At 52.7% G+C, this 18,741-nt stretch overlaps 8 protein-coding genes across 8 annotated transcripts; 2 read left to right on the top strand and 6 right to left on the bottom strand.

The window, feature by feature from the left end:
- Positions 1-1,035: 1,035 nt before the first annotated feature.
- Positions 1,036-3,096, bottom strand: J4E83_001402 (uncharacterized protein; the record flags this gene model as incomplete). Its single annotated transcript, XM_049328358.1, has 1 exon — positions 1,036-3,096. One exon carries the CDS (start codon positions 3,094-3,096, stop codon positions 1,036-1,038), a length of 2,061 nt encoding a protein of 686 aa, XP_049192876.1.
- Positions 3,097-6,514: 3,418 nt separating this feature from the next.
- Positions 6,515-8,374, bottom strand: J4E83_001401 (uncharacterized protein; the record flags this gene model as incomplete). Its single annotated transcript, XM_049328357.1, has 1 exon — positions 6,515-8,374. The coding sequence occupies one exon, from the start codon at positions 8,372-8,374 to the stop codon at positions 6,515-6,517; it is 1,860 nt and encodes a 619-aa protein (XP_049192875.1).
- Positions 8,375-9,516: 1,142 nt separating this feature from the next.
- On the bottom strand, positions 9,517-10,644 carry J4E83_001400 (uncharacterized protein; the record flags this gene model as incomplete). Its single annotated transcript, XM_049328356.1, has 3 exons — positions 9,517-9,732; positions 9,789-10,048; positions 10,098-10,644. 3 exons carry the CDS (start codon positions 10,642-10,644, stop codon positions 9,517-9,519), a joined length of 1,023 nt encoding a protein of 340 aa, XP_049192874.1.
- A 289-nt stretch (positions 10,645-10,933) lies between these two features.
- J4E83_001399 (uncharacterized protein) lies at positions 10,934-14,391 on the top strand (the record flags this gene model as incomplete). Its single annotated transcript, XM_049328355.1, has 3 exons — positions 10,934-11,028; positions 11,085-14,040; positions 14,092-14,391. The coding sequence occupies 3 exons, from the start codon at positions 10,934-10,936 to the stop codon at positions 14,389-14,391; spliced, it is 3,351 nt and encodes a 1,116-aa protein (XP_049192873.1).
- A 410-nt stretch (positions 14,392-14,801) lies between these two features.
- On the bottom strand, positions 14,802-15,470 carry J4E83_001398 (uncharacterized protein; the record flags this gene model as incomplete). Its single annotated transcript, XM_049328354.1, has 1 exon — positions 14,802-15,470. One exon carries the CDS (start codon positions 15,468-15,470, stop codon positions 14,802-14,804), a length of 669 nt encoding a protein of 222 aa, XP_049192872.1.
- A 447-nt stretch (positions 15,471-15,917) lies between these two features.
- Positions 15,918-16,624, bottom strand: J4E83_001397 (uncharacterized protein; the record flags this gene model as incomplete). Its single annotated transcript, XM_049328353.1, has 3 exons — positions 15,918-16,325; positions 16,386-16,482; positions 16,536-16,624. 3 exons carry the CDS (start codon positions 16,622-16,624, stop codon positions 15,918-15,920), a joined length of 594 nt encoding a protein of 197 aa, XP_049192871.1.
- Positions 16,625-17,190: 566 nt separating this feature from the next.
- On the bottom strand, positions 17,191-17,646 carry TOA2 (Transcription initiation factor IIA small chain (TFIIA 13.5 kDa subunit); the record flags this gene model as incomplete). Its single annotated transcript, XM_049328352.1, has 3 exons — positions 17,191-17,337; positions 17,397-17,544; positions 17,600-17,646. The coding sequence occupies 3 exons, from the start codon at positions 17,644-17,646 to the stop codon at positions 17,191-17,193; spliced, it is 342 nt and encodes a 113-aa protein (XP_049192870.1).
- Positions 17,647-17,865: 219 nt separating this feature from the next.
- Positions 17,866-18,665, top strand: VMA16 (H(+)-transporting V0 sector ATPase subunit c''; the record flags this gene model as incomplete). Its single annotated transcript, XM_049328351.1, has 5 exons — positions 17,866-17,923; positions 17,970-18,004; positions 18,057-18,148; positions 18,200-18,511; positions 18,563-18,665. The coding sequence occupies 5 exons, from the start codon at positions 17,866-17,868 to the stop codon at positions 18,663-18,665; spliced, it is 600 nt and encodes a 199-aa protein (XP_049192869.1).
- Between the last annotated feature and the right edge of the window lie 76 nt (positions 18,666-18,741).

Genomic DNA, 18,741 nt, shown 5'->3' with positions numbered 1-18,741 from the left:
TTGCAACTTCTCAGCAGCCTGCCCGAAACCATAACGCGAATCCGAACAGACCATATAACGAGCTGCAATCGCCAAAGCGAAAAGCGCTCCCTTCTTTTGCGGATGACAGACAGTCTCAGGCCGAGCAACACGCCAAGCGTCTAAGGCCCGTATACCGTGAGGAAGCTCGCCCCCGGACTTACGGAGATGATCAAGCAGGATTTCACATGAGCCAGCGCATGGCGCCCAATTATGGGCCAAGGCCACCGCCGCCTAGAGAGCAAGTTATTGATCTGACCACCAGTCCTTACCAGCCACCTTCTAGTGGTGGTAGAGGTTACGATGTCTCTGCACGCCCGCTTGCGCCTGCTGATCCTCGTGGATATGCATATGCTTCTGGACCGTCTCACCGAATGCATGCGCATGAAGTGAGAGGTGCACAGTATGATGTACACCCTGTTGATCCGTCTCGTGCTTACGTGCCTGACAATAGGATGTATGAGAGGCGCGTCCAGCCGAACCAGGACTACATTCCGCTCCGAGAGGATCAGCAGCCACGACGTCTTGAAGATGAGAGTGTGCGATACTTGAGGAGCGGTGTACGCTATGGTGGTTGATTGCTTTGACATGCATTGGTAGCAGGACGGGCGGAGTTATGCGGTTTTCACTACGGACGATACCCTTTTCCTTCTGTTTATTGCGTTCCCGGAGTCACGCATCCTGGAGATTACCGGTTCCAGTCACTCGCATCTCGCGCATCGTATGACCAGGTTGCAAACTCAGTGCATACTATTGTGAGTAGCGAAGCGGATATTGTGCATTGGAGATCATGGTTGGGCGATTGCCACATATCAGCATGACGACAGAGGGCGTTTGTCAACTATGGATGGATACCAACAGCTACTGGTTGAAGGTAGATGTACGATTGAAAAGAACTCATGTATGATAATACGAAGCCACCAAAGACGTGCGCAGAATAAACAAAACTACAAAGATACTATCTCCTAACTCGAGTGAATGCTTGCATTTTTCTACATGCTTATTTGATCCAAGCAACTACTTATGCATCTGCGCATACTTCTCCATAACCCGCTCAACCACTTTCTTAACCTCAGCAGCATCTAACTTTTCTTTCCGGTCCGGTGTATATACGCCGTTTACCTCTTGTTCGATGTCTGTAAGCTGTGTGTACACGAACCCACAGCAATGCCCACCGTCTACAATTCCCGTCATCATTTTCTCAATGCGCTTCAGTAGGTCCTTGGGATCAGTAGCAGTGGTGTAACCCCAGTCCCTCTTCCTATCCTCTTCACCCGCAGCCGATCGCGCAATGTTGACACCGCCAAACTCTGTGCAAATAACAGGTGCACCAGAAGTATGTTTCGACCCGGGATCCGACAAGCTCTCGATAGGTGCGAGGAACGTCGGTCGGTTCGACTGCTTCTTCATGATACCGTCCAGCGTCGAGCAAGTCTTTGTAAGTTCATCCGCATCGGCGTAGTCGTGGAACGTGGTCAGGTCAGTGATGACGTGTTCCCAGCCACAGTTATCGTTGATGGGTCTCGTTGAATCCAGGACTTTGGTCGCATAGTACAAGCTCCTGATGTGGTCTCTCTGCTGCTTGCTAGTATGCAGATCAGTGTATGCCCACGACTCATTGACTGGGGTCCAAGCAACGACACAAGGGTGGTTCCGATCGCGCAAGACGGCTTCGCGCCATTCTTGATCCATACGCTCTACATACGCCTCGGAGAATGCGTATGCGTTTGCCATTTCACCCCAGACTAGCAGTCCGAGTCGGTCGGCCCAGTAGTGGAATAGTGGGTCTTCGACCTTTTGGTGCTTGCGGCATCCGTTGAAGCCCATCTTCTTGGTCAGCTCAATGTCTAGCTTCAGTGCGTCGGAGGATGGGGGTGTCATGAAGGTCTCGGGCCAGTAGCCTTGGTCTAGGAAGAGCGCTTGGAAGTATGGGCGGTTGTTGAGTCGGAAGGTGGAGTTGTCCCAGTGGAGAGAACGCATTCCGGTTGTTGTGTGGACTTGGTCGATGACTTTGTCTTCATTGTCGTAGAGGCGGATAGTCAGATCGTATAGAGTGGGCTCCTCCGGAGACCAGAGGGCTAGGTTGTTGAGCCATGCTGTCGCGTCAGAAAGTGGGGCAGTGGATGTAAGAGGCAGCTGTGAAGTCTGGGAGTCGGAAAGTCGCATGTTGGTGCTCAAGGAAGCAGTGTCTGAGTCTCTTGGAAGAGCAACCTTCTCTGTCTTGCTGACGGGCACACCTGCCAGGCTGGCTTCGAGCTCTACGCTGTATGCATGTCCAGCAGGCCTTCCTATGATTTTGATGCTAGCTTCCAGCTTGCCGCTCTCGATATCATTGCTCTTGAATAGCGTGCCCGCGCTTGCATCTCCAATCGCCACAACAGGCACTGATTCAAGCCACACGCTTTGCCAGATACCGCCACTGGGCGTGTAGAAGATACTCTCTGGCTGAGCCTTCCAGTACTGCTTTCCTCGCGGTTGTGTCAGATCGTGTGCAGAATCAAATACGCGGATGGTGAGTCTTTGGGCCTTCTCCTCCGTGAAGGCATCCGTGATATCGATGTCAAAAGGCACATGCCCACCGCGATGGCCACCAAAGAAGCGCCCATTAAGCCAGATCTTGGCTTCGTAGTCGACGGCTCCGAATCTGAGCACCACACGGTTTCCAGCCGCCTTCTCGTCCATAGTTCTCGGGTCTGCAATGACCCTCTCGTACCACAGTACCTCATGCACGCCCTTCTCCTCGATGCCAGAGGCCGGGCATTGAAACACGTACGGAACCTGGATGTTCCTCTTCTCATGTACAGTATGTTCATTTTTGAATGAGTTTCCCTGCAGCAGCTCTTGAGTCCCAGCGGCTATCTTGGCAGTGATGCTGTGCGCTTCGGTGTTCTCGGCGCTATTGGTGTTGGTGGGGTTCACGGTGATCTTGTCCGGGAGAGAGGTCAAATGCCATCCTTGGGTCAGGCCAACGTCGTTGTCATCAAAAAGGAATGACCATGGGCCGTTGAGGGGCGTCCATGTTAGGTCTTCGCGAAGGAAGTCGGGACGGGGGTAGGAAGGTGGGGCTGCGGGTGGCATGCTGATTTTCTGGATCTTCAGAATATATGGGATGCGATGATGGAAAAAGGAAGATGTTACGAATGAAGACGTGTTATAAAACTTAGCATTCACGTGAACTTGATGCAGCGTGGTGGAGGTGTGGAGAGAACACTGGGTCGAGTGAGCACCAACCCGATTGGGACTAGACTGGTATGGGTACCTAGGTGCATCATCGCTTTGGATCGTTGCCCTTCCTCTTTCCATCTCCTTCAGAACACCGTTCATCAACACAACACCGCGACAAAACAAGTACATTAGCCTAGTCGCGTACCACGTTAATAAAGCCAGTACTACTGGCTGTTCTTCGCTCCATGCTGTGCGCTAGGCTCATTGTTTCCTCCAGTCAGAACTTCCATGCTCGAGCTGGCGCTTTTGTTGAGCGCAGTGCTACGGATCTGTTGTGGATGCTCGATATGCACGACAGATCCATCAGGGCGAGTGTAATGCCCAGACGACACCGTCCAAGGGCTTTGAGGCAATACCACAGTGGTTTCTGGATACTCTATTAACAGCAAGCTCATATCAATCCAAGAGAAATCCGAAAACTTACGATGCATGCCGCCCAAAAAGGCGTTGATGTCAGCAAGTGAACTTCCATCGCTTCCAGTTGCAGAGTCATCTGCACTGGCAGGCTTCCCAGAGGAGATGGCGGTGCTTGGCTTAGAAGTCATTGAAGGCTACAAGATCGTTGTGGGCAGCTTCTTGATTTTGGAAGTATGATTTACATGTAAGTATGAGAAACCACACTTCTGCGTTGACGAACCATTTATACGTACCCTTACCGCGATAATGTACAGCTCAAGGCAGGGCCTCTCAAGGCGTCCCCGTGTGTCAAGAAAGAGATAGCTCACACAGTGACATGACCGTTATGTTAGGGGTCTCAGCAGCTCTTGGGTAGCTGATTTGGTTCTCTCAAGAGCACGATATGAGATATTGGGGGTCTCAGTATCTTCATGCGTGGCGAACGAGGGCCTCAGCGGCTTCGATGCATCTCTTAGCTTATCAGCTAAGGCCGGTGAATGAAGACATTACTCAAGCTTGGCCTTTGAAAAGCGAAAGCACGGAGCATGGCCTGTGAACGATCGAAGACACGGTCCATCGTCGAGGGTCTCAGTACGCCAGCCTTAGCGAACTCCGTGTAACCGTCGGCATTACTGCACACTGAACTTTTTTTGACACAGCCCATGCGCTAGATTGAGGCGACTAATCTAGGGAAAGAGAATGTTGATCTTGGTAAGAAATATGTTATTAACCCACTACAAACAGAAACGCTTCGTGTATGGAAGAAACTAGACAGGTCCGCTACAGTCTACACTGATGCGTCAATAGCTCTTAACGACATCCGAACGCTATGTAGATATCTGGGCTGACTGCTTTCGGTAGATTTTCTTTTGCTTTTGCCTAGATGGGACAGACATGTGGAGGCCGGGCCCAGGAGGCGCTCAAGTCTGCTCACCGTTTGAACATTTATCACAAAAGAGGGCCTCAGCTAACAAGGCCTACCCAAGTCTCCGTGCATGCCTAATTACACACTCAGTAGCAAAGGCGTCTCGGCGACAGTCTAAGCCTCGTCATAAGGCTATGCGCTAGCGTTATGAGAAGACTAAGACCTTGCGATCGCAGTCACCGGAATTGTTCCTGGGCTGTGACTACGCCTCTGCAGGACGTGGGCCAGGCTTGCAGGGAAAGAGGGGGTCTCAATCAGCTTGGAGCATGAACGATCCAATGTAAGATCGTCAAGTCCAACGAAAGATGCGCCGCACCGAGGGGCCTCAGCTGGCCACAACTTGTTCTGTAGACTTGATTGGATGATGCGTCACGTCGCCGATCATGCATGCATGTGCACGTCGACGCCAGATTGAAGGACGCGCACGGACATGAGGCCCCCTCCCCGCCCCCACTGCTTTTCGACATCATTCAAAAGCGGACGGCTTTCCTCACCAAATGTCGCTACTTCTATTCCAACAGGTGTGTGCGATAGTCTCCCAAGACGGCATCAGTTGCCCCGGACGCACTTGCCCTCCTGGGCTGCGTCTGAGGCCACCTACGAGCCTTCGGTGTCACTCACTTTTTTCCGAAGTAAGTTCATATATGTTCGTCTTGTCTAAAAAGACATCTCTAACATGCTTTGTCAGATCCAAACACATTCGAGATAGACGTAGCGCGAGGCTACGGTAGCCTCGCGCTGTTTCGATCCCGACAGCACATCATGATCATCTGAACAACTGTCCTCGACTCCTCCAACAACGCTTTTGGTGGCAACCTCTTCCAGACATTTGGTTTACGAAGAATTTACTCGGAGAAAGCGATCAAGGGCCCGACAATATCGAGCCGTCGGTCTTGATGACTGTGGAATCACTGGGAATTGCCCTCCAAACTTCTGATGTGTCTCGACACGTGCTATCCTACCCAATGGTCTCTAATGAGGCGCAGAAAGATACCAACGCTCCTAATGCTTGTGTGTACACGCCACATGATTCGTTCGATGATATCCATTTACTCCGCAACGATCGGTCCATCCCGGCCCATCGTAGCAGGCGGTTTAACGAAACTTCGGAGCATTCTATGGATCATTCACCCCAATCATCTGGTTCTACCGCTGCAGTTTCAGATCAAACTCATGATCGTGGTAGAGTTGTTGTCCCCACTCAGCAGCTTCAACGCCGGTACATCCAGGAAGGAAGGAAGAAGCATCTCTGCACCGAATGCTCCCAGAGTTACGACCACCGTAAGAACCTGCGCGATCACGTACGAAGCAGGCATACCAATGATCGATATGCATGCCCTGTTCAAGGTTGCAGGGACAGCATAGCACATCAGAAGAACCTCAAAAGGCACATTGCAAAGCACAAGAACTCCATCAACAACAAAACCCCACGATCCAGAGTTACAAAACCACCATGAGTCGACAAATCCGTTGAGAGTGAGGTTATACTGGACCAATATGGCCAAGGCTGGTACGCCCCGGTTAACAGGCTCCGTTAAGGGCATGCAGCGGAAGCCGCTAAAACCGAGCATATTGGGTGCAATGACACTGTTCGTTGAAGAGCAGTGCGTTGTTCGTACTGCAGTATCACTAAGAAGAGAAGCAGTACTTCCAGCAGACCTCGTGAGTCTAGGAAGTTCTATGATCTTTTCCTTTGTTGGCGTTCTTGTTGACCGGAAAGGGAAAGGAGCGAGGTTTTTCTAATGTCATCTGATTACAAGACAAGACAGGACCCATCTAGCTTGTTGGGTGCATGCAACCATATACGTTTTATATTAAAAAAATTCAACGAACTCACGTTTGCTCTGACATAGCCTCCCTTCCGCCGTTTGAATCAGTGCGCCCACACGGCTCCATACTACTCCGTCAACTCACATGGACAAGTCCCACTACCTGTGGAGCTATCTCTCGTTAGCGTAATCTTGGTTTGTCAGGAATGAACATTAACTTACCAACAAAAGACGGTATGACAACGTCTTTACCAGTAACCCTCTTGATATCCTCAAAGACGACGTCCATAGGAAGAAACATTCCTTGTCCAGTACTAGTCACTCCGACGAGTAGTCCAAGCTGCGTGCCTGATCCTTCGTGCAATACTATACTGCCATGGTCACCAAACTCGCAGAAGTCATTCCTCTCGTCATTACTAACCACGCCGAAGCATGCAGCCACATTCTTCGCATCTATACCATAGGCACCCGAGATATCATCGTCTGCATCAGGGTTGATGATGATCATGCAAGTGTTGACGGTGCCAGCCGTCCAGCCACTCGTGCGCCCGTACTTGGCGACATGCACTTCTTCTTTGTGGACATTGAAGGTGGACCATTGCCTGCACTGCTGCGTTGGGACAAGTTTCGTCTTGGTAGAGTAAACATCGGGCAGCCTGTTTCTAACGTCGCGTTTTGTCGTATCGTCCATACGTATCAAGGCCCAGTCAAGTGGGAAGACGAGCGTGGGTTGCGTCGCCTCCTTCTTGTCTTTGGATCGGCCGGTGTCCGGATCAGATGCGTACTTGTTGGCCTCAACAGTTCGACGGCCTGAGCCAGCATAGACGTAGCCAATACTCCGGTCGAAGCTTTCGCATTTCTTGTACTCTTCATCCTTCTTTTTGTGCAGCATCTTGCATTCCACATCTCCATCAGCAGCGTAAGTACGGTAAAGTGTGATATGTTCTTGCAGCATTTTGAGGTAGCCGTGATGGTCGAGCGTCGCTGGCGATGCCATGGTTTGAGGCGTGTTGGCCAGGGTCTTGTTGTCGACACCTAGAGCCTTGTTGGTCGTGTTAGTCGTGTTAGAGACGAATACGTAAGGGTCAGTTTGTATCTTATTAGTTGATAATGAGTTATTACCGTTGTCAAGTCGTGCATCGCGGACGCCGTGCCAGCTCGTTATTCCGCATCGAATGCCGCCGGCCAGGGTCACAGATCCACCCAAAGTACTGCAACCTGTTTCATCACCCGAAATTCCAAGAGAGGATCCTATGTCGACTATTTTGGCGTAGGATGAGTCGTTGACGCTGTCGGTCAAGCTATTTCGCCTCTTCGCTCCCAGCATCGTCTTCCCACACAGTATTTCGATGCCGAATTCGGGAGCTCTCTTGGCAATCTCAGCCATCATCGAAGGGACCACAATATTAAACCATTTTGGATCGCGCGCAGTCGGTGTGGTGATAACAATTGTTGGTGAACACTCCTTGCGATCGTCGATCAATCCTCGACGAAGAATTTCCACCGAAAGCCATTCATGCTTGCTCAGCAGAAACATAACATCTGGAGATATGGCTTTCCATTGCTGGTGTATGTCATACTCATCATGGCGGACGGGGAAAGACATCATGCCGGAGGAATGCCTTGCTCGATAGTCTATGCACTCAATTTGGACATCCTCCGTCCAAGAATCATCGCGAAAGCTAGCTCTGATCTTGATGATAGCATCTTCAATGTCCTGATGAGCGTGCTTCAACATGTCGACCCGTATGAAGAGCGTCAAATGCGCAATATTGTCGTTCTCCTCAGTAGCATCCCGAGGAACTCGGAACGCAAAGTGGAACGCGGTAGTCCCACGTAGCAAGCCATGTGCTATCAGAATATCCTGAACATCATGCAGTATCTGATATGAGCCTGGTATCATCCATCTCGCATCTATGTCGGTGTCCATCGGCAGAGGTGCAAGTATCGGCCAGCCCATACGATATGGAACGTGTCCGGGGTCCATCTCTTTGCGAATCTCTTCGTCGGTACGAGATGTATAGCGCCTGCGTTGGGACATGGTGGGAAGTAGTCGATGAGTTAATCTAGTTCTTGGTAGATGGTTGCGGCCTAGGTATGCAGTAAACTGCTTTTGCCTCGTACGAAGAAGAAGTTCGATAGGCTGGCTGGAGTCTACGTTAATATTTAACTGTGGGATTGCAAGATGTCAACGGCGATGTAGCTGCCTAGGCTTTCTGTGAAGATATACTCTGTGGGACGCTGTTGTTTGATACTCTCCATATAGGGTGCTGGGCGTAGTGGCATCCATGGTACTGCGATGACACAGAGCGAGACGAGCCACCGTGACTCCCGAAATACATAACCACCACATACGCAAAGGCGATCCTCATCAAATGAGAGAGATCACAATCCTCAGGCTCTGGCGTAGTGTCTATCGTAGAAGCTGTGGAAAGCAAAGCATAGGCCTGTGGAAGAGAAATTCGGCCCAAGCCAGTGTGTACCATGGTTACACGACTTGCTATGTCGTATTGACCACTCACATGTTTTGAACTCGAATAAAGCACTGGACGAGGATTCAGCGCGATCCATTACATCATAAACCGACTATGGAACGTATCAACCTCATAGAGACCAGTCACCCTTCACGGATATCTGGTCAGAGACGAACAACGACAAGGCTCCCAGGCTTCCCACATGGTATCGAGACTGCTACCTTCCCTTCCCGCATCGCGTCTTTATTCTCGATATGTCGGTCATCCACTCATCAGTTTCCTGGCCCATATCCGCTAGATAGCGGATAGCTACTTCCAAATCTAGCCTCGTATCGAAGGTCACGGCCGTATCGTAGGTATCCGGCATAGTACCAATCGACCGCACCGGGACCACGCAGGCGTTTTACACCTCTGCGTCTGCCGGGATAATTCCCCGGTCCCATCGGCTGGTAGCCCAAGTCCACATCATACTAAGAGAAAGGAAATTAGCATTGTGTCACTAAATAGTTCTAGCCTCGTGGGGAGACGAGAAACATGTCGATAGTCGCAGGCCTGCAGCATCATTATGTAGTAACAGCTCAGTAATATTTTGGGGGTATCTAGTAGGTAAATGGGAGGATAGATGTTCAATGGCCAAGTCGGATAATAATGGTGGTGCGAGAAGCTCTGTCGCGCAACAGCCAGTGTTATACGCGCGAAATCCACTTGCTCAACTCACTGATGGCTCGTCAGCCTGGTCGTCGGAGTCGTCGGATATCTCGATGAGGTCTTCGGCGTCGCGCCTAGGCCTCTTCTTGCTGGCTTTGCCGCCGGAGCCGACGGCGTCGAGGAACTCGTTGTTGTCGATCTTGGACTGGAGTTTGGGCGCGGATGCAACGTCTGCGAGGAAGAGGCGGTCGTTGTACGCATCGAAGGCTCGCTCGTCCTACAGCATGATTAGCTCGTCACCAGCGAGATGGAGCGCAAGACGGAAGAACGTACGTTCTCGTCGTAGTAGTCGAGCCTCAGCCACTGCTCTTGGTTGGTCGACTTCATGAAGGCCTGAGTCAGCTCTGCGGCAGTGTCACCACCCGTCTTCTTGACTTGGGCGAGGAAGGCCTTTGGTTCAGCGACCTTGGCGCCTTCTTGTGACTCCTTTTCGCGGCGGCGCTGGACAGCTTCTAGCTGGGCGGAGGCGTCGATCTGGTGGAACTGAGTTCGGAGCTGGACGAGGCCGTTGCAGCGGGTGAGGTGGAGCTCGTCTGCGCCGCGTCAGTCTTGAAGCGAGGCTTGTTGTCGCGCGCTACTTACTATCGCGGAAGGTGCCAAGCATGTAGCTGGTGCCCTTGCCGTCGTCGTGCATGATCTGGCCGCCGAATGTCTGGGTGTTGAGGACGTGGCCCTTCTCGTTGGCGTCCTCGAAGTGGGTGACGTACTCCTCAAAGTTGTCGTCGTCCTCGGTCGCAATGGGCGCTGCGGGGGCTCCTCCCTCGCCGGCGGCGCCAGGGCGGTTGGTGCTGCGCGGCATAGTGCGCTCGAAGCCGGACGCGATACCGAAGGCCTTCTGGCCAAAGCCCTTGGTCTTGCGCATGGCCTCGCCCCAGCGCACACCGGCGACGCGGTTGTAGTTGCGGTGGATGTTGACGGGCACGTCGACCTCAATGAAGCCCGACTCTTTCTTGAGGCGCAGCTGCGAGGGCTGGCTCTCGGTGGCCTTGGTGAAGGGCTGGTCGGGCGGGCGATTCAGGTACTGCAGCACGTACAGCTGCTGCTCGGCCATCTCGGGGGTGATGTAGACGTCGTACTCGGCCACGACGGGGTCCTCGTCTTCGATATCCATGGCCGCTGAGTTGTCCATTGTGTTAGCGGGATCTGGTTTGGTGTTGTGGAGAGCGAGGGCTGGACGTACAGGCCATTTTAAGTGGGCGCGTCGGGGCTGCAAGCAAAAAGAGTCGCGGTCACCCAAAGTTCCAAAAGTCCAAAAGTCCAAAAGTTCCAAAAGTCACGGCCGCCCCGCAACGCGAAGTCGCGTGGAGCCGCGGCCCGTGCAGCTCAATGACGGAATGCATCCGATGTCTCCAGCCCGCCAACCACGATAGTTCTATTCTGTACTTTGAGCTATCCACAAGCTGCAACAGGATATCGCCATGGCTTACATTGCACCTATCCACCGGCCAAGCAGCGTCCGGCATGCGCTCAAGCTCAACTTCCTCGCCCAGGACGAGGATTGCCTCGTAGTCGCGTAAGCAGTCCGCGGGTACATGCACCACTATCTATCCAATGCTAATACGATTGCAGCAAATCCAACAGACTCGAATTCTATACCCAGACTTCCGATGGATTGGCCCTCCAACACTCCAAGGCCATCTATGGCAAGGTCACTATGCTTCAGAAGCTCCGCCCAGCCCTATCGCCGACCGACCACCTCTTTGTCGGAACCGATCGATACATGTACTTCACCCTGTCATGGAATCCCGAGAAGAAACAGCTACAAACGGAGAAATCATTCGCGAGCGTGGCCGACAATGCTGCAAGAGAGTCGCAAACGGGCGAGAGATGTCACATCGATCCAACGGGGCGATTCATGACTGTCGAAGTCTACGAGGGCATCGTGACCGTCATACCGCTAGTCCAAAGGGGAAAGAAGAGGAAGCAAGAGGCTGATATCGCCCACTTGGGAGACCCTCAACCAGTCAGACTACCTGAGATGTTCGTCCGCTCGTCTGCCTTTTTGCGCCCACGGTCCTTCGACGACAAGCCCAAGATGGCGCTACTATACGAAGACACACACTCCCAAGTCAAGCTGAAGTTACGGGAACTCACCTACGCCGGCGAAGAGGTGGACCTGCAAGAAGGCGAGACCTGCAAGACCGAACTGGAGCTTGGCTCGAGCCACCTGATACCCGTCGAGGAGCCTTCCCACGGCCTGGTGGTCATCGGCGAAACATCCATCGGATACTACGACGACGAGAGTGGGGAGCTCCAAACCGAGCCACTAGACGAAGCGACAATCTTTGTGGCTTGGGAGCGCATCGACGCACAGCGATTCGTGCTCGCCGATGACTACGGTCGCCTATACATGTTCATGTTGGTCCTGAGCAGCCAGGGCAAGGTTCAATCGTGGAAGCTAGATGTAATCGGGGAGACGTCTCGCGCATCTACGCTGGTATATCTCGATGCTGGTTACGTCTTTGTGGGATCGCATCAGGGCGATTCGCAAGTCATAAAGATTGCAGAAAAGTCGATGGAGGTCGTCCAGACATTCTCCAACATCGCGCCTATACTTGACTTCACAATCATGGATATGGGCAACAGATCTGGTGAAGGGCAAAGCAATGAATACTCTTCTGGCCAGGCGCGCATAGTAACCGGTAGTGGCGCCTATCAAGATGGAAGTCTCCGAAGCGTTAGAAGCGGAGTCGGACTGGAGGATCTTGGTGTATTGGGCGAGATGGAACAGATCTCTGATCTATTCAGTCTCAAATCCACCGCATCTGCCCAGTATGACGACACGTTACTAGTCAGCTTTGTCAACGAGTCGCGCATCTTCCGATTCGATCCACAAGGCGAGGTAGAAGAGGTGGACGAGTTTGCTTCACTCGCTTTGGATGAAACAACACTGGCCGCTGCGAATATCTCGCAAGGGCGCGTAATACAGGTCACCAACGGAAGAGCCCGGATCTGCGACCTGGACGGCGGTATGATAACGTCAGAATGGATGCCAATGGGTGGTCAGGCTATCACCGCTGCTTCAATCAACGATAGTCATGCTCTTGTCTCTTTAGGAGGCGTGACTATCGTTTCTCTGAGTATGGCAGACGGCCTACAGGTTGTCAAAGAGAAGAAGTTCGGTTCAGAAAGCCAAGTCGCCTGTATTGCTCTTCCGTCAGTCTCGAGCTCTGTATGCTTCATCGGCTTCTGGAGTAACTCCCAACTCGCGATATGCTCTCTCGATACTTTGGAAGCGGTCAAGACAGTTCAGATCTCCGAAGACTCCGTTCCCCGCTCATTGCTACTGACTCAAATATTCCCGGAACAACCGCCATCCCTCTTTGCCGCATTAGCAGATGGCAATGTCGTCACATACGCCTATGATCCCTCAACACATGAGCTATCCGGAAGGAAAAGCATCGTTCTAGGTACGCGCGAAGCTAGTTTCCGTGCCCTGCCTCGCGGCAACGGGCTATTCAACGTCTTTGCAACATGCGAACACCCATCCTTGATCTACTCCTCAGAAGGTCGTCTTGTGTACTCCGCTGTTACAGCAGAGAAAGCGACAACAGTGTGTCCTTTCGATTCGGAAGCGTACCCTGGCTCCGTAGCCATCGCAACCTCGGAAGACCTTCGCATCGCTCTCGTAGACACCGAACGGACAACGCATGTACAGACACTAAAGGTCGATGAGACCGTGCGACGGATAGCATACTCACCTAGTCTGAAAGCTTTCGGTCTCGGCACGATCAAGAGGATACTCAAACATGGCGAGGAGATCATGCTAAGTCATTTCAAGCTTGTGGACGAAATCCAGTTCAAGGAGCTCGACACTTATGCGCTCAACGAAGAAGAACTTATCGAATGCGTCATGCGTTGCGAACTTCCAGATGGCTCCGGTGGTGTTGCAGAGCGCTTCGTCATCGGCACTGCATACCTTGACGATCAGAACGCGACTGCAGAACGTGGCCGCATAATCATCCTAGAGGTGACGCCTGAGCGCGTACTCAAGCTCGTCACCGAAATCGCTGTAAAGGGCGGGTGCAGGTGTCTAGCCATCTGTGAAGGTAAAATTGTCGCCGCGCTCATCAAGACCATCGTGGTATACGACGTCGAGTTCCGAACACAAAGCTCTCCTGACCTGGTCAAGCTTGCCTCGTTCAGATGCTCAACTGCACCAATAGATGTTACCGTTAATGGTACCATGATCGCCATCGCTGATCTGATGAAGTCGCTCGCCGTCGTCGAATACACGAAGGGCGAGGCGGGTCTACCGGACAAGCTTGTGGAGGTTGCGCGGCATTATCAGACTACTTGGGCTACAGCTGTGGCCGAGGTGGACACGAACACATATCTTGAAAGCGACGCAGAAGGAAACCTGATGGTCCTGTACCGCGACCCGAATGGCGTCACAGACGACGACAAGAGGCGGTTAAACGTTAGCTCAGAGATGCTACTGGGAGAGATGGTGAACAGGATACGTCGGATTGACGTCCTGACAACCTCGGACGCTACAGTCATTCCCAAAGCGTTCGTCGGCACTGTAAGTCTACTTCATCACGTTTATCTTATGCAAATGCTAATCTATATGTAGGTCGAGGGATCAATCTACCTCTTCGGTCTCATCTCACCCGACTACCAAAACCTCCTCATGACGCTCCAGTCTAATCTCGGCGCTCTCGTTGCCGCGCCAGGAGACATGGACTTTGCCAAGTTCCGCGCGTTCAAGAACACTGTCAGGGAGGAGGAAGAGCCTATGCGTTTTGTTGATGGAGAACTGGTGGAGAGGTTTTTGGATGTAAGCGAGGAAGTACAGAGGAAGGCCATTGAGGGATTGGGTGTGGAGCTCGAGGAAGTCAAGGGATTGATTGAGGGACTGAGGAGGTTACATTAATACAGGGGGGTGTACATAGCTAAGCTAGTAACATGAGTTGAAAGTACTCACCGCACAAACGCAAGAAAGGCAGAAACTAAGCCATGTGAAAAGAAATCAATCGCAGCCTCAGTCCACCTCTTTTTAGTTATTACAAGTACTAGGAAAGAGAGAAAGTACTAAGTCCAGAACGCCTCCAATATCGTGTTGCCATGACGAATTCCGTGTTGAGCCGCTTTACATGCTCCAATTCCATTATCGCGCCTGAACTCCATCGCTGTTTAGATAAACGTACATTTCGTCGTACACGCAGCCATCTCTATTACCGCTTTTGAACCGCCTGAACGCCGGAATGCCTGAACGCCTGTCATTCGTATAACTGACACAATCGTGCCTTGCATGTAAACTCGCTGTAAGAATCACATGACACTTCATCCTTGTTCACGAGGCGGGTTTCGTCGATAGGTTCCACTGGCCTCGCCGCCAGGCTTCTGCTGTTGCTCCTGGTCGTAGTCCTGGTCGTGGTCCTGGTCGTGGTTCTGGTCGTGGTTCTGGTCCTGTTCCCGCGCCCGATGGTTATACTTCTTACGGTTATTTTTCCTGGACCTCCTCCTGAACCCGGTGTTGGGGCCCGCACCGTTTCCATTCTGATGGTGCTCCCGGTGAGCGTTCTGGTAGGGCATCCTGCCGGTCCGTACGCCGTTGACCTCGTGGTGCTGGTTTGTGAACGGCTCGGGCGTGCCTGCGGTGTACTCGATGGAGGAGAACTGTTCGTGGTTCCACATAGGGCCTTGGGGCTGCACGTAGTTCATGGGTGGAGTGGCGTGGAAGTCGAAGGGGTTGTGGACCTGGTTGTAGTAGTGGGTGTAGCCATCGTATAGGGGGTATGGCTGATACCCGTAGAAACCAGGGCTACAGTATGGCAGTCCCTGTGGATGTTGCGGGAGCTGATACTGGGGATGAGCGTTGAAGCCTTGCTGAGGCGGCGTCGCAGGGGAAGAGACGCGCTCGCTCGACGCAGGGCTGGGATGCGCAAGCTGACCGGGAACAAATTCAGCGGCCGTAGGCCTCAGAAGGGCGGGAACTGGGCTGTCCGACATTTTAGGGAGAAAGGTCGGTGTAAAAAGACTGTGGAGTTGGGGCTGCTTGGGGAGTGTTAAGTCGAGGGGGAAAGGGTGCGCCGGAATTTATATAGAGAGAGTGGGCAGCAAGCGAACCAGAAAGTGAAATACTCCTTGGCCCACCGATTGCGCACTGCAGGTGGGAAGTGAAAAGTGAAAAGGTGTGCCTGCTGGCGCGAGGTAATGTACTGTGCCGGCTCAAGCGGCGATGGACCAAGATTGTGCTGCGTTTGTTCGTGAAAGCACTGGACCCTGTTAGCAAGCTAATCGCACCCTTGCTGGGCGGCCTGTTGAGGGATTTTAGCAATGTGTCGGTGACGAAAAAGTGAGGTGGAGGAGCTCATGCGCGGTACCGCGGTATTGGTTGTCGTCACCCAGTAGGAGGGACCCAGATTGTACAGTCGCAGCAATGGATTGGTGTCCTGTCTATTTCAATACACCGTCTTCGTCACTGCTGTCCCCTGCTGTGTTCTTCACGCTGTTGAGTTCGACTGTGTCATCGCCTTGGTCTTCGTCGTCCCTAAAGCCCTCCGTGTTCGCGTCACCATCGCGGTCGAGAAGTGGGGCCTCTCCCGTGGTAGCTACCACACTCTTCTTCTCAGTCTCCTCTCTCATGCCGATGATCACGCTGCCAGCTACCAGCATGGCTGCCCCAAGCCACCATAACCCCGGTAGGTTCTCGCTGAAGATGATGAAGCTAAGGACGGCTGTGACGATGAAATTCGCAGACGTGTTTATGATGCTGACGCGTACGGTCGAGGAAGCAAGGGTAAGGGCACGCGTGAAGAGCCCCCACATGATCGCGTTGAAGAGGAGGTTCATGCCGAAGAAGAGCTGCGCGATGCGTTAGTTGTCTGCGGGTAACAGAAGGTACAGCAGGTAGGGAGGACGCACCCCTCGTATCGCATATTCAACAATCTTGTTTGACGCACTCAGCCCGAATGCCAGGGCTATGGAGCTCGACCAGGAGGCAGTGAGCTCTGTGGTTGTGCTACATCATCGTCAATACGCAGCGTGGGTTAAGGCGACGCGACGTTTGCTTACAGCTTTGCGAAGACGCCATTGAAAGCTGCACACGCGCCACTGGAGATGGCAAGCATCAGCCACGCTGACTTGGTTTGCGGGAGAGACATGATCGCAGCTGAACTGGGGTGCTGCGGGGAATGAAGTCGATGTTCACGGATGCAAGTTGATGATCTGCAAGGTACGACCGGGTGCACTTCCGCGCTTAGTCAATATGGGGTAGTAGTACATGCAGGTCGCATCTTGACGCAATATATGAGGCAGGTGCTCTGTAGTGCGCATGCTACTGGGAGTCATAGTCTACTGCCCAGCTCTTCTATCGGCTGCCAGTCAAGAAGAGTTCACTAGAATTGCACTCCCACTAGAAGTCGTCACCTGAGTGTAGCAGAAAGGGTACCATAGCCCAGATGTGCAAAAGATCATAATTGTTCCAATTTATCAGCGTTAAACTAACGCGAATCACGCATTCAGTCCCAAACTCCTATTCATGCCAGAGGTATCGTGAAAGCCTTCCAAGGCCATTTTAGCCGTAACGCCGAAAGCATATGATGTCACAGGTCTCTAGTGAGACAGCTGCTCCAGTCGGTAGATTGCATCTTGCGCAATCGCGTTTGTCTGAACGCGATTGTCTCCTGCCTGCCTGTTGCAGTGCATCTCTGGACGCCCTTTGGGTCGTCTAGGCCTCGCCAGGACGCTTCGCGTTGCAGCTAACAATCTTGACGCGGTCGGCATGAACTTGATGGGTGTTGTCCAGCTTGAAGTTGATATCCTTGATAATAAAGGTCCATACGTCGTCGCAGAACCGGTAGGTATCGAGATGTCCCTATGGAATTTCATGTCAGCTCACGGTGCTTCCCATTTAGTCGCCCATGCGCGACTGACCTTGAATGTCAAGCGCGATTTGACCTTCTCGGAGAGCACATCGGCGACGGCCTTGTCAAAGTTGAGGAGGATCTTCATGGCGAGCTGGGGCTCTATCCGGCGCTCGGTGATGAGGTTGTCCAGGGTGTCAGTGAGGGAGCCGCCCAGGCTGTCCTCTGTTAGCCAGCGCTCCTTGCTAACTCCCCTTGAGTGGCATGTAGTACCTGCTTCGGCGGTAGAGCTCGTAGTACTTGGTGTTGTCGGTGGCCATGGTGCTGATAGTTGCGACGAGCTGGTGGTTTGGTCTCGGTGACGCCTGAGCGGGAGCAGTGATGGGGGCGCGCCGAGGTGGTTACTAAGCCGTTCGATGCTAGCGCGACGCGGCTTGTTCCGCCTGCATCATCGCCAGCTTCGCGGCGAGTCCATCACGACGAAGCTCCAGCCGCCTCTTTCACCATCCATCTCCGCCTCCACGACCACTAAACCCAACATGTCTCTTACTTATGGAACGGGCGGTGCGACCGCCGCCCTCGGTGTGGTGGGCTTGTGTATGTACCGCGCGCAGGGGCGTAGGCGATAGCTAACGACCTCCAGACATGCTCTTCAACAACGAAGGCGAAGCTTTCAACGTACGCACGCGTTCCTACCAACCCGATACGGACATGGCTGATTATATCCCAGGTCGGAGCTTTCCTCGAGAGCATATCGCCATACACATTTGCTAGTGTCGGAATTGCGCTATGCATTGGTCTCTCTGTCGTAGGCTCGGCATGGTACGTCTGACTGTCAGGCACACACACGCATCGCATCTGACAATCGCAAAGGGGCATCTGGACAACCGGTGTGTCCATCGTCGGTGGAGGTGTTAAGGCGCCACGGATACGAACCAAGAACTTGATCTCCATCATCTTCTGCGAAGTCGTCGCTATTTACGGTGTCATCATGGCCATCATCTTCTCCTCCAAGATGAACCAGCTCTCGGACCCTGAGCTGTTGTACTCTGGCTCCAACTACTTCACCGGATACGCGCTGTTCTGGGCTGGAATAACCGTGGGCATGTGCAACCTGATTTGCGGTGTCTGCGTGGGCATCAACGGAAGTAGCGCAGCCCTGGCCGATGCTGCGGACCCTGCAATGCAAGTAGCTGTATATCCTGGGTCTCTATTTCGATGCTAACTTTGTTATAGGTTCGTCAAGATCCTCACCATCGAGATTTTCGCTGCCATTCTCGGACTGTTCGGTCTCATCATTGGACTGCTCATGCAGAGCAACGCCAAGGACTTCCAGTGAGCGAAAAGCTCTCGCTATTTCGCCAAGGGGCACAATTATACGAACTATACCGAACCTCGATCCCGCCTAGAAGGAC

This window comes from Alternaria metachromatica (genome assembly GCF_023757995.1).
Source record: "Alternaria metachromatica strain BMP 0045 chromosome Unknown scaffold_2, whole genome shotgun sequence".
Taxonomy (NCBI): Eukaryota; Fungi; Ascomycota; class Dothideomycetes; order Pleosporales; family Pleosporaceae; genus Alternaria; species Alternaria metachromatica.
Note: the sequence above shows the minus strand (reverse complement) of the source record. Positions and strands in the feature narration are given on the sequence as shown.